Source organism: Prinia subflava, chromosome 10 (assembly GCF_021018805.1).
Source record: "Prinia subflava isolate CZ2003 ecotype Zambia chromosome 10, Cam_Psub_1.2, whole genome shotgun sequence".
NCBI lineage: Eukaryota > Metazoa > Chordata > Aves > Passeriformes > Cisticolidae > Prinia > Prinia subflava.
Genome location: NC_086256.1, coordinates 30,137,819 through 30,152,397, shown reverse-complemented (window position 1 = coordinate 30,152,397; position 14,579 = coordinate 30,137,819). Strand labels below are relative to the sequence as shown.

Sequence of the window (14,579 nt, the reverse complement as noted above, 5' to 3'; positions counted from 1 at the left end):
ATCTCAGGAGCAGAAAAGGCCAGCTGAGTCACAAATCAAGAAAGGAGGCACACAAGGAGAAGATAAACTGGCAGACATCTATCCGTGTTGGAACCAGAGAGATGGGAATTGTCTGGAGGAAAGGAATGAGGAGAAACACACCCAGTAAGAGGGAAGGACCAGGACACAGATAGTGCTCCTCCTCCTTTTATCCTGGAAAGAACCAACCACCTGGTAGACAGCAGCAAGCAAAGAGGTTTCTCCACAAGGGCAATTACTTTTCCCCCCTAATGTGGGCAGAACTGACTTAAAGGGCAAGTAAAACATGACAGAGTCTAAAACCTTTATGGAAATGACCCTTCAAGTGAGCTGCCCGGCTCCAGGCAACAACACACAAACACCTTCGTGCACTATCTTCAGCAGGTCACTCCTGCAGCAGAGAGCAGAGGGCTGGTACCACATAAAAACATCACAAGTCTGAGCCCAGTGACTTCCCTATACAGTGTACAACATCAGGGATTTACACTCATAAAGCCAGGCCATCATCCCCAGCAAACATGCTGCAAGTCTGCAGGTGTCATCTAAACTCAATGAAATTTATTGTACAATACTCCAAGGAAAAAGAAGATGGAAGAGTAGCTTAACTGTGAATCTCCTGAATACAACACTGATAGCCAGGTGAAAAGCTACAGGCTCTCAAAACATCCACCAGTAATGCTGGGAGAGCACTGGTGAGGACACAGCCAGCCCTTGCTGGATGGATCAGGTTTGGTGTGGCATGCAGGAGAAGCGCTGACAATTCAAACCCCACTCCTGTCACACTCCCTGCTTACCCAGCAGCACTTTTGCAAAGTGGGTTTTCTTTGCACTGATCACTTACAGACACAGCAACTTGTGCAAACCAGTCCTCATTTGTCCCAGGAAGCACCCAAGCCCAGGTGGGGTTTAACTCCAGCTAGGTTCAGGAAGACACTGGTCCTCAGACAATGTGGTTGGACTCTTACCCGTAGACTTGATTTTCTGGCTGGCCTGCATAGTGCTGTCTTCATGGTCGATTGGCTGACTCGACAAGGAGAAGATCCAGATTTCTGCCACCTTCAATGGAGCCTCTTTGATGTTGCTGAAAAGGCTCAGAACCTGGCCACCTTCCGTAGGGTGCTGCATGACCTGGGACAGAAATTAAGCAGTACAAACCTGCATTTAAATTTGTATCATTTGCATACTACAAGAGTTATTTATGCTAATGGAGTTTTCAAGACCTTGTAACCACAAGAGCCACTTGCAGCCAATGCATAATGCTAGTTGAGATTTTATCTGACTACTAATGAAAGTGATGGAAGGAAACAAAAAACATTCTGAGCTGAACAGCTGATTAGCTCATCCTTGAAGCAGAGTACTTGACTACCTCATTGCTATGTATTTACTTCCCCAGCACAGTACTGATTTGAATCATTGAGTTATCCACCCTCTGAATACCTAGTTAAGGAACTTAAGTTTGTCTTAAAACTCAGTGAAAGAGCCAGTAAAAGCAAAAATTCTTGGTGAGATACAGACATAAAGTGCTTCCTTAAGCAAAGTATCCTTGCTCTAGACAGCTGACATGAATCTCAGAGGAACTGGCCACCACTTGAAAAACAAGTCAGTGGTGGAGGAAGAGGGACATCTTGGTGCAGGTTTCTCTTCCTTTGCCACTGACAGCTGGGAGGTTTCTCCCCAGAATCTTGTGTTCTTCTCTTGCCCCACCAGAGTGAGCGAGCACATCCCTCACCTGCACATCAGCTTTCCAACACACACCAGGCTGCTCTGTCAGCTCCTCACAGGGACCTAAACAGACCTGAGCTGATGAGGAACATATGTTCCCTGCTCTGAAACTGCTCACTCTCAACTCCAATTCACTGCATTCTTTCAACAGCTAAGAGAACGTTTTGTATTTTTTTTAAGAAATGAGTCAGTGGAGTTTAGGGGTCATCATCCTATAAACTCCAAAGGGGAGAGGGCGCTTGTAAAATCTGTTTTCCTGAAGCCTTCAATTTCATAAATATTCCAGATGAGCTGGAGAGCAACTATTTCCTAACATGGTGAACCTTTGAACATTTTTGACCTTCTAACCCCAGTCAGCTGACATTACAAACAGACATAAGAAAAACCACATGTAGCAGCAGCAAATGCCCAACACTTACAAGTTCACCGATTAATTAATGGGCCCACATGTTTTCTGCCTTACAGCAGTATTTATTTTCTAGCTGTCCAACAAATCAAACAGTACAGGAAAAATGTTAGCTGCAACACCACACGTTTGGCCAATTTAAATAAGGAGCTCACCATTCACTGCAAGACTGAGGGAAGCTGCACTCACACAAGAGAAGCAGTCTTTAGAGTGAATTCTTTAATACAGCAATAACTCACCACAGCACAACACTAGCTTATTTTGAATAAAAGTCACTTGTTGACAGAATGCAGTCTGATGAAAAATATTGGTGTTAAACTGAACTTGCTAGTGCTAAGCCCATTTCTAAACATTTAGACACTGAAACAGCAGAGATTAAACAGGGCATGAAATAACAAAGCATGGAGCTATGCCATTCAGAAGGCCTTTGTGAATAATTTATCCATACTTGACTCCAGCATTAATTTTATCATTTACTTCTCATGAATAGAGCTCCACCTAAATTACCAACAGCCATGAAATAACAATGGCCAAGGGTTTTTCAAGCAAAAAGACAAATTACTTAATCCTGAACTCTCATACAGTGGCACTGAGAAGCACAGCAAATCTTGCTTTAATTTTACCACTTCTCAGGGTTGTAAGGCTTGCCCAAGTGACTCTGTCTTGTGCATTTTTGATCTGGACCCCCTAACTCTAATAAAGCCACTAAAACAATAACAAACCCCTCAAAAGGTCATAAGCTATCCTTGTGAAAGCTTTAGCTATTAAGATATGAGGCAGAAAACACTCAATATTATTACTCAGTAATAAAACCTGTTTAAAATATTGCCTTGTGAATATCGATTACAGCTATTAAGACAGCTGTTAGAAATCCTGCCAGGTACTTCTCAGCGAGGACAGTGACAACAGTGGGTCTGGAGAGAAGGGAAGATGTGCCCGTGGGTGAACAGACCATGTGAAGATCAGCTCACCTCAGCCATGTTGATGCACCCCACAGCCAGGGTCTTGTAGCCTAAAATGGTTCGGTTCTTGTACCGCTTCCGCCGCTGCAGCATGATCTGAAGCTTGTTGCCTTCTCTCTTCAAGAAGTGGGGGTACTGAGGAGGGAAACACAGTGGAAAAGTTCACTTTGCTTCTTGGCAATATATCCCAAGCTTCATGGATAACCTCCATTCCCAGGGAACAACCCCGGGGCTTTCCTAAGTGCCCACAGCTCACTCACACTCAGTGAGCAATTCTTCATTATCCCACAGAACAGTTCAGCTCTGCCCAAACAGCTCAGACAGGTGCTCCAAAAACGCAATCCAGGCACACAGAGCAGCTGCTCAGCATGGGAAGGGCTGGTCCCAGGGAGATGAGCAGCCTCAGGAGACACTTTCCCAGACAGCTAAACAGAGGATGCTCAGAACTTGAGCCCGAGGTGCCCACAGGCTGCCCTGCACAGACCCCCACACTCTTGGCAGGACACTGCCTTCCCTCCAGCACAAGGACATTTCTCAACTGGTTGTATTTTAAGTAATTAAGTCAATAAAAAAAACCCCTGTCCTATTGCCAGGTTATGGTGAAAAGACATAAATCCTCCCAAGGCATATTCCATACAAGAAAATGCATTTGTTTATACACCTCCTCCAGAAAGTCCTCAAGAAGAGAAAGCTGTGAAGTCAAGCAGAGAATATTAGAGAATGAGTAAGGCTAACCATAACCATGAGAGAGAAGCTGTGCAAAAGAAGAAGTCTTCAAGAAAAGACAAAGCAGCAACCTGACCAGTTCCATCCCAAGAGGAGAGGAGACTGGGATACATGCTCCAAATATACAACATAAGCAGTACTAAATAACCAGCAGACAGGAGAACCTAATTGCTAGGATCTCAAAGAGGACATTCCCAAGTTAAGGATGATTCTCCTGCAGGAAAGAACTACTTTCTTTTTTTTTTTCCTTGGGACATTATGAAAATTAACTTCCTGCCCATCAAAACACTTGATAAAATCAAATAACAAATACCACCAGAAACCCCTGAGATATTAATTTGCAGTCCAGAGCAAGCCTGACTGCTCTGCAGGGAGCTGGGAGTAGTGGCCACCCAAACAAGAATACTAATTAGCTCTGCAAGGGCAAGATCTACTGCTCACTGCCCGAGGGAGAGGCATTGCAGAAGAGAGGAACAACAGTCCCAACCTCAAAACACACAGAGCCTGGGACACTCTACAGATGTGCAACATCCCTAAAGAAGGATGGAAGAAAGTTATTAGAGAGAAGGGGCAGGAGTGGCTCAAAAAGCCAGAGGCACCTCTCACATTCAAATTTACCCCTTCCTTGCTTCTGGGGCCCTTCTACATTTTGGGAGGGCAGCAGGGAAGAGAGGCCCCTCACCCCCCGTTCAAAGCATTTGAGCCACATCAAGGCTGCTTAAGCACAAACCTAGAACTGAAGTCCCAAGTCAACCCTGGTCCCAAGGCAGCTCAATTTGAATGTGTCCAGTTTTCTGGGATTAAACTGAACAGCTCAAGTCCATACATGTACAAGTTTCTGTTTCTCTCAGGTGTACTGCCTGGCCATCTCTGATGAGCATCCACAGAGTTGGTAAAAGAAAGGAACAGAGACTCAGGCCACTCAGTTCCTCCATCAAAAGCAAGACCCCCCAGAAGAAAAGACAAGCTATTTGCATAGCACAGTCCAGCTTTTTTAACACCAGTCATGACTTACCAGCTCTACAGAATTGCTTCAATACAAACTTTTTAGTGATTGTCAGTCCCTGACAGAGATTGGAGAGGAAAACTGTTAGGCTCAAAACACTTGAAAACTTTTAGAGGGAGCACCAAACACCTCAAGGCACCCCTGAGGGGTGAGAAAATACACACTCTAGAACAGTGAGAGTCAGGGAAAGACTTTTCTGAAGCCCCAATGATGTAATCTCTTCCATCTGGAAAGGTTTATTAGATTAAAGACAGGACTTAAGTGCAGAGCTCTTAATTAATGCCAGAGAGCTGGGATGTTGTGCTTGGAATATCTGGGGAATTTCCCTGGGTTCTGTGAAACCTGCAGAAGTGTGGGTCAGGAGAAGCAGACATTCCAGCAGGAAGGGTCATGGCAGCTCACCTGCCAGAAGGGCTGCTGCTGGCTTAGCCCTAGCTCGGAGGGGAAGCAGGACTGGACACACCACTGACTCCAGTCCCACTCAGCAGTGTCACAGAGCAGCAGGAAACTCCTCCCTTCAGTTTGAGCAGAGGTCTGCCGGACACGAGGGGCTGCTCCCTGTTGTACCAGCCAGCAGAACACCCCCAGCTCAGCTCCAACGAGGGAACGCTCCATGCAAAGGACAACAATGTCACCTGGGAGAAGGAACTGAGCAGGCAGTGGGGTACAAGGGGCTTCCAATCCAGGCAGACAGCACACAGCCAGGCACACGGTGTCGAGAGCTGACCGTGCAATACGGAGATACTGACTGCTGCAAGACAACAAAGCCTTGCTCTGTCACACCCATGTCCTTTTACTTTGTGGCCCATCACCACTCTCAAATATATCCCAGTCACTCAGTTCAGATTGAAGCTGAATTAAACTACAATTGCCAGTTAGAAGTAGCTTTCAGCCATTGTCCAATTAAGCAGCAGTAAAAGTTGCCATAAAAATCCAGCTGTGCTGTTTCAAGAATGCTTCCCATGTCTTACTGCATCCAAGACCACCAACCCTTCCTGCAGTCAGAGAGCAGCAGCACCTCTTTAAAGCACTGCTTTAAGCTCACTCACTTCTGCTGAAGGCTCAGTGTCACAGACACTCCTCTCCCCTGTTCTGGCTCAATTCCCAGCCCATCAGGGGAAACAGAGTTGAAGGCAGTGCTCTGCATCCTGCTGCAGCATTGCTCTGAGCCCCAGAAAACAACCCAGAACACCATAATCCAAATTAATACCAAAAAGATCTGTAGACTTGCTCCTTGCTGACACAGGACTGGCAGAGGGAGACCTGGCTTGTCTTACAGATTTGCTCCCAACCATGGGAAAGCTGCAGCCACAGGATCCAGGTGTAGATATTGCTGGCATGCAGCTTGGTTCTTCCTATTCACAAAAGAGGGGATGCATGCTGCAGTTAACCCAGGCATCTGCTTGGGCAGCTGCAGGATTATTATTCATCTGCAATGAAACCTTACCTGCTTCAGCTCTGCACAGGTCTGAGTAACAACCAGCCTCACATCATCACCTGAGCCTTTCTCTTTACCAGATCAAAGTCCTGAAGTCAAGATCTAACCAACAGTCACAAAACGAAGATAATCCAGATCTGAATGCCCCTGAGGTCTGTCTGGCTCTGCTCTATGCGTGCAGGATCCTCTCTCTCACTTTCAGCAAGCCAGCCCTTATTTACCTTATTATCCTGCTCAGGAGGTAGCACCAGGGCAGCAGGCTTTGAAGGAAAGAGGAACCAAAAAATGCAGTTGTTCTGATTCCTGTGACTCTAGAGGCAGGAGTAACTACAAGCACACTGCTCCTGTTCCCCAAATGGTGCCTCCCTCAGCAACTCCAAATCAGAGGCTCACCTGACTCATTCCTACTACTGCCTTCTGTCAGCCTGACACTCCACACCACCCCCACGGCTGCCATCCTCCACTGCCTGTTCACAGAGAAGGCAACAAAAGCAAAGAAGAGCCAACTCGCTCTGCTTCAGCTCTTGCCACAGCTCTGACTTGAAGAGGACAGACTGCAAAGTCTTCATGTTCCAGGATTCACTGCGGAAGGAGCACTGTGAATCAGTGCCCTGCTCCAGACCCCGAGCGCTGGGAGGCAATTCACACCACTCGTATTCACAGGGATCCTCACCTCAGAGCCACCGGGCATCCCTGCCCCCTGCAAAGGGAGAAGCTGTGCAAAGGAAGCCCAGCAGGCAGCCAGGTCGCAGCCTACCTGCAGAGAGAAGGTCAGCGCAAGCTCCGTCTCCACGTGTCCACTCGGGGGCAACACGATCTCATGAGAGCGCAGAATGCGCTTGGAGCCCTGCACGGAGACAAAGTCCAGTGAGTTCCCCCAGAGCCACCTCTCACACCCCATCCTAGCCCTGGTTACTGCACACCAGGAAACGTTGTCAGGGACTACCACAGAGCAGTGAATGGATGGGCCTGACCTTGTACTTCTGTGAAATATTAATGAGATGAAAGGGAGAGATTTGACTAATAAAGATTTGGGCATATTTACTGTCCCTAACTGCAACAATGCAGCTTTTGTTCTGCCAAACCCCAGCGTTGAAAAGCTGTGAGTCAACCCCCACCCCTGGAGCTGAAGTCTCCTATTTTCACTTCAGCCAATAGGTACAAGGCCCTTCGTCTCCTGGGTCTGCAGGCTGCAGCATCACGCTTAAATCTCCGGCATTAGCCATGACAGACTGGGCTTTTCTTTTTGTGCACACACCCCTCCCTGGGGAAAATGGGGACTTTAACCTGTTTAAACAATCGCCAGTAGCTGGGGATATTAAAAAAAAGCCACTAAGCATCTCAGTGGAGTCTGGAGATTTAATGTATCACAGGGCAACTCCAAACCAAACCTGTGTGTGGGCTGCCTTATGCTAACAAAGTTACCAGGTTATTTACTGTGTGAGCGTTTCATTTCAGGGAATGTTTGAAGGAAAACTAGTAGGAAAACATGACAGACTGCTGCCTAGCAAACCCTTCTGCATTGTTCAAACACCGTGGCAAGTTTCAGGAGGTCTCTGGCTCAGTGTTCTGCTGAGGCTGCAGATCTGGCTTTGTCCAGACGGGCTGATCTCCCAGAAGCACAGAACTGTAGCTCTCAAAAAAGCAGCATCTGGGAAATCAGAGACAGACTGGGGAGGTAAACACCTCCAAGCTACACCAAGGGGAAATGTGGTCTGCCCCTATCAGCCTCAAAGACCATCACGAGATGAGACAGCAGCAGAGCCTCGTTTACACCCCCTCCTCTCCTAATGCATGGTCAGGCCGCCAGAGCAGGGGCCGTGATCTGCAGCGGTGCCTCAGCTCTGCACAGCACCAGCTCCTCTCTGGAAACACCGGGGTGCCTGAGCCCCAGCAGATGTGACAACAGACAGCAGAGCAGAGCCAGGCACCCGAGGGCTGCCCCCAGGACAGGCAGCACACGTGCCAGCCTGGTCGCTGGCAGCAGCAGCAGCTGCTCCATTTGGGCCAAGCTCCTAATAGCAGCAATCTTGCTTTACTGGTTACGCAACCAAAATCTAATGAAAGACCAAATATAGCTGCTTTTAAAAGACCGCAGCAGATAAACAGAGCAACGGCTCGGGAAATACAGCTGACAACTCTTTGAACATCTCTGCTCTGGAGGCTGCAAGGAGACATGGGAAGTGCAGGTAGGATGCTCTCATTAGGTCTGAATTCAGTCCTCCCCTCTGGAAGGGCTCTGGTGTCTGACAACTCGCGTGCAATTCCCCACACAGAGGCAGTCATTTGACAGAGATCACGTATTTGATGATCCAGTACCACCAGCCTCAAACAACAGTCATGTCAGAAACCTGAGTGCTGGCAAATAAAGCAACCCTGAAAAGGCTTGGAAGCATCAGCATCATAACCTGCAGGCTCTAAAGGGATTTTTAATAGCAGGGCCTGATGTGGAGAGGACTGCTCAGGTTCCAGTGTCTGAACACTGCAGCAACGCAGATCACAACCAAATGGGATATGAAACTCCCACGTGTTAAAATGCCCTTTGGATTTGTGTGTCTGGGACAAGCTTTCTCCTATAGAAAGTGTAAGCAGCAGTAATCTGGATAGGAGAAGAAGGTTTTGCTCTAATAAAAGCTGCTGAATTCTTCAAGCCAAGTCTGGCACTCTCTGGGCACAGCCGATTTGCTGACAAGCCTCAGGTGCCCACAGTGATGCATTCATCATCTAGGAGCACAAACACATGGAAAGCTTTCAGCCGTGATAAGCAGAATCTGACAGCCTGGAAAGCCACAGCAGTGCTTCTTCTGAGGTTCCCACAAATCCAGGTGTGTGAAGCAATTCCCTGCCTTTCTGCTCTCTGCTGTGGGAGCACAAACCCACTCCAACTTAGAGGGACACATTTTTACCCCAGCTGGACAACTCAGAGATGAGAGATACCAATCAAATCCTCAGCTACGTGTTTTTCCTTCCTGATTTCACCTTCCAAACTAGACTGTGTGTGCTTCGACACAACCAGCTCCCTGCAGGGGTTTGCCTAGCTCTTCATTTGAAAAGCAGCAGCTTTTCAGCACAGTTAATGTTCCACTTAGAGGTCTGCTAGGCTTTTCCTCGTTAAGCACTTCAGTGTTGGCAGGATGGGAGCATGTGAGCCGAACTGATGCTGTGACGCACGGTGGAGCGAGTCCCCTTCCTTCCCAGCCTGCCTCCAGGCAGAGTGACCTACATGGAGGCACCTAATTAAATGGCACAAACATCTGCTGTAAAGTGGGTTATTTACCTAGGATGACAACTGTATTGTAGGAAAAGCAAATTAGTCTGTACAGGCACCCCAACAAATTCAGACAAGACTGGATAGCAGAGCTGCCCACCAGCAGAGGAAGGCCCAGACTCCCCCAAACCAAGACCCAGTTACCAAGATGTTCAGCCCCAAACTGTTAAATAGAGAATCAGGCTTGGATTTAGTGCCAGCTCAGGAAGAAAAGGTGACATGTGATCTGTGAAGAGCATTTTTACATGCAGATAAGCTCACACTGAACAATATTTTCCGCTTACAACAGTGAAATGAGGTAGGAATGTGGGAGAAGAAAAGAGTCTACACAGATCCAGAACACCCTGATGGACTTGGGAAGAAGACTGTGGATGCAATGGAACCTTACGTGGAGGTAAAGCTCAGTTTGGGCATCTGCCAGTATTTTTAGTCAAACAACACAATTCTTAGAACTGAGCAGCAATTACCTGCATTTTGACAGCAATGACCCCAGAAATAAGCTCCTTATCCAATTCCTTTAAGACTACCAGTTTCTTTAATGTCAAGCTGCACAACCTGCAAACAGGAACAGAAGAGAAAGAGTTACAATCGTGCCTGAAAAAGGAAAAGCTCTGATCAGCTTTTACACACAGCAGTATCCCAGTTTGAGGGGGAACAGGCTCCAGAAACACACCGATACAGACAAAGACAACAAAAATACATGAGGATTCCCTGGCTTCTCAAGACTGAATTTCCCCAAACCTTTCATAAATACAAGGAGGTGGACAGGAGGTACATTTGTCTCTGATACAGACCCATGGCCACACAAGAGCCCCAAATGGCACTGGCCTCCACTGACCACAGCCTGGGAACCCTTGCTTTGAGTCAGACCAAAAGCTTCAGGGTCAGAGGAATTAAATTCCAGCAATATGAAAGCATAGGGTCAATCTAATTTTAAACTTGTCTACAAGGCTTTCCTAGATTGTTGGCTCTTTCAGTTTCAGACTCCTGCTCCCAAAGATCTCGCTCCCATCTCCTCTTGTCAACCCACACATTCTTCTCCTCACCCCCAAACAAAAGTGCTAGCAAGTGGCTCAGGCATCTCTAATGGAAAGGGCAGGGACGGGGGGGAAAGGAAAGAGAAAGCAGAGGACTCAAGTGGTGCCCTCTGGCCCTGGTGTTCACATGCCAGGCATATGCAAGTAAATCACATTCTTCACCCGGGCAATGCTACATTGTTCTGCTTAAAGCTGTTTGCACTTCTGCCTTCCAGCACAGGGAGCTTGGGGGCAGATGAAATTTGGGCTCTGCAGCCGAGTTCAGGCTCTGGGTTAACAGGACCACGGCATTGGCGCTGTCACAGTCTCACAGAAGTTACCACAGCTGGGGGAATTCAGAAGGCATACACAAACTTCAGGCAGAGATAAACCTGAAGCAAAGACATCTCAGTTTGAGGATAGCAGAGGCCACAGAAAGTTGCTGGGCAGGCTGTAGTGACTAGACATCATCTGTCATACTGGCCAGGAGCCAGCACTGCCTTTGTGTCAGGTCCTTACTCCATGGCATGGGCATCTCTGGCCTCTGGCATGCAATGTTAGCAGACATCAGCATTGCTCTTCTCAAACCCACTGCTGAGCTCTTTCTCCCAGATCAAGTGTAACATCGAGGCTGTTTGTGGAGGGCTGAAGTCCAGCAGTGGATGGGAATGAAAGAGGAGCTGATACTGGATTTTGGCACAAGTGCCACTGACTGAAGCCTGCACTTGATACTTCACACTGGTGCCAGGTGCCAATGCAGCACTGCAAGGGTGATTTGCACCTTCATCACCTTTTCCACTGCTTACTGCAATGCCTGAAGGCAGACAGGATTAGCCTGGGTGCAAACAGCAAGAGAGATGCAGCTAAAGGCTCTTCCCAACAGGAGTGGGGGCAGATGTTGAAGCAAGTACTGCTGGTCTCATCCTGAAACACCCGTGGCTCTGCCTGAACTCTGGTCTCACACAGGGCCAGCAGCAGGGAAGAGCCAGACTTATGGTCTGCACTCCAGCACCTCTCCAAACATGTCCTTCACCCCAGCCCATGCCATCTGTTCTATCTCCTCGTTTGCAAAACTCTTGTTCCTGCTAAAACCCCCAAAAACCAAGAGAAAGAGAACTGCAAGCTCTCTCCTTTGACAGCTTTGCATTGCAAGACAGCACAATCAGAGATGTGCAGGAATTACAAAAAAGGCAGAAAACCAGGACTGCCTGGGTCTCTGTGCCCCCCTGTCCCCCTGCCAGCAGCTGTGTGCACTGGCAGTCAGGTGAAGCTGCATCTCCCCACCTGGAGCACAGGAGAGGGTGTTGGCTTTTCCTCTGCATCCCAAACCAAAGGGCAGGCACAGACAGACACACAGGGCCACGATGTGGAGGAAGGAGGCTGTGAAGCCGTTTGTTTTCTTTGTAAAGCTGTAGCTGGAGGACAATTGCGCTCTGCTTGCCAAAACCCACAGAACTCTGGCCAGTCAGGTGCTGAGAGCAGAGGTAGGACAACACACTGGCATTGTCTCAGCTGACAGGCAAGGAACAAAGGCCTTTTCTCTCCAGCCCCGAGCTCGGGGATGGAAAAGGTACGGGAAGAAACAATGGTGTTCTCAGCACACAGAGCAGAGCACAAGGAGGGCGTTCTGTTCTCCGCCGGGCATTCCTTCAATTCATCATTTATGAGCTTTGATCAAACCCTGTGGAGCACTTGCTGCTTGGGGAAAAAAAAATCAAAAAAATTAATAGCCTCCTTTACAGTGATCAGAAAAACAAAAGCAGTTTAAAAAGACATGGGACACATCTGCTTTCTTTATCCCCCATTGCTGGGCTGCTGGTACTAAAAGGCACTTCACACAAAAAACAATGGAATGTTTATCCTCTCCATCGGCGGGGGGCAGGGTGTGTGGGGGATGGATAAAAATCAGTTTAAATCCCATCAAATCACTCTTACCCTCAACACGCTATTTCAGTCTAAGTTGGCAGCTTATAAATCAAAGCAGTCTTCAGAACACGTGGCAGAAAGGGGCCATACCTTACCCAAATCATGACAAAAAGGCTCGTGCCAAGTGTGTCGCTGCCACCAGCACGAGGATCCTGAGCCACTCACACACACAACTACAGCGAGGATTTGTGTGCCATAATGCCTCTGATAACAGCAGATTAGTGCCATGCACTTATTCTTTGCCAAGGTTTTACTGTACTTCCATCAAGTCTCAGGGGTCAAAGCTGGGATCAGTCCCACAAGCCACTTCTATCAAAGCCTGTTACGTTAAACACCGCTAAGTAAAACCAGTGGATCTGGAAAGACGTGGAAAAAGAACCCTTAAGGCTACATTTGGAGGCATCTAATAGATATAGGTAGGATCTCTGTGAACACAGAGAAAATAACCTAGCACACAGAAGGGGAACTGAGGAAGCCTCGGGTCTGGAGCTGAAAGAGCCTGAAGTATTTTGAATGCCTGGGACTGCAATTCAGGAGGCACAGAGAAATCCTGTCTTTGCAAGTTTCAGCAGTGACCTACAGTTGCACAAGGGGAGCTCAGCTAGCAAAAGCACTAAGTTAGCTGAAACAAGCTTAAATAAGGACAACGGAAATATGAGAGCCAGTATTTCCACCTTTTTTGAAGATTCATAGCTGATTTCCCTGCCAGGAGCTCAGCTGGGTCCCAAACAGCAGCAGGAGCCTCTGTCCTCTCCAGGAGCTTCTGTCCTCTCCTCACTTAAATGTCCCCAGAGCAAGAGGTACAAGGTACTTGCTTGGTCCTGGTTTCAGGTTAACAAACCATGAGACAGCTTAATGCTACAATAAAACTCCATCTTTTTACATCACTACTGCAAGAACAGAGTTTTAAAGAGAAACCTGGACCTGACCAATGGTTTCACCTCGCCTTACTAATGCAAGTTGTGCTGAGCAGCTTCATCACAAGCCCTTTGCTTAAGGAGGCAGCTCTCTGCAAAGGACATAACATTTTGGTAACTGAGATGCAGCAAACGTGTCCAGAACAACCAAATAAAGTGTTGCATTCTTTACTCACTGGATGTTTTGCTTTTGCATCCCTCTGAGTAGGAAGATCAGGAAAATAAACCCCCTTCAAGAAAAAGTCTGCCTTGCTGAATTAAATGTCTGTTTCTCCACAGGGAGCACAGTAATTGCACTGAGACCTCGTTCACACAGAGACAGTCGAATCAACAGGAAGGAAAAATTAAAAATTAAAGACCTGCATTTTAATTAAACCCCAGAGAAGTAGAGAATAATAACAGGATGCATCCACAGTTATACGGGACTCCAACTACAAGATGGGAGCTGGGGTAGGAAGACTGTAGTGCACAGATACCCTTTGTCCAGGTCAAGAGCTGTGAAGAATTGTTATTAGAGAAAATGTTTCATGCCAGGAGCACTCTCCTCTGAGATCTGAAAACCTCCATCGGCCGATGGCTATAAGGAGGGAATTGGTTTCCGTTTGGCCGCTGGACAGTGTCACCTCATCCAAATTATTTCAGCATCTCAGGACAGCAAGCAGCCTCCCAGCCCAGTGCTTTCATTGTCCATGTTGAGTGCTTTGCTCCGAGCTGACACTTTACACCCACATCAGTCCCAAAATAAACCGCGAGCCACTGGAAGGAGAACTGGAGGGAGACACCCACCCACACACGCTTGCCCAGACAAACAGACCCATTCTGCACATAGCTATGGGGGTGTCTGTGCAGGAGAGCCCAGAGCCCTGCACCGCCTTTTGGGGAGACAGCTGCTTCAGGAAGGTGGGAATGTCTGCAGCACACCAAGAGCCGGCTGCACCAGCAGCTTCTCAGGAGGAAAAGAACAGCTCGTGGACAAACTTGTTGCTGCACTCTGCATGCCAAAGACAGGGCTCTGTATCTAGGAGCCAGCTAGGGAAGAAAGCAGGGCAGAAGTACTGTCCTCTGATGTCACTGATACATCAGATTTGGGCTCTGGTCAAGGGCAGCAGTAGGAGCCTCAGGAAGACGCTTCCTCACTTTGCAAAGCTTAATGAGACAACTCCCTCAATGTTGG

The 14,579-nt window shown here is 47.8% G+C and overlaps 1 protein-coding gene across 5 annotated transcripts in view; it reads right to left on the bottom strand.

Moving 5' to 3' along the window:
* The window catches only part of PACS2 (phosphofurin acidic cluster sorting protein 2), a 77,808-nt gene that overhangs the window by 39,299 nt on the left and 23,930 nt on the right, over positions 1-14,579 (bottom strand). For 4 of the 5 annotated variants that reach the window (XM_063406733.1, XM_063406734.1, XM_063406735.1 and 1 more), the window contains exons 2-5: positions 10,014-10,101; positions 7,036-7,125; positions 3,118-3,243; positions 984-1,146 (exon numbers count right to left, since the gene is read on the bottom strand). In XM_063406733.1, coding sequence (XP_063262803.1) covers positions 984-1,146; positions 3,118-3,243; positions 7,036-7,125; positions 10,014-10,101 — 467 coding nt within the window. The remainder of the gene's footprint in view (positions 1-983; positions 1,147-3,117; positions 3,244-7,035; positions 7,126-10,013; positions 10,102-14,579) is intronic. The other variant, XM_063406737.1, reaches the window with a different exon arrangement.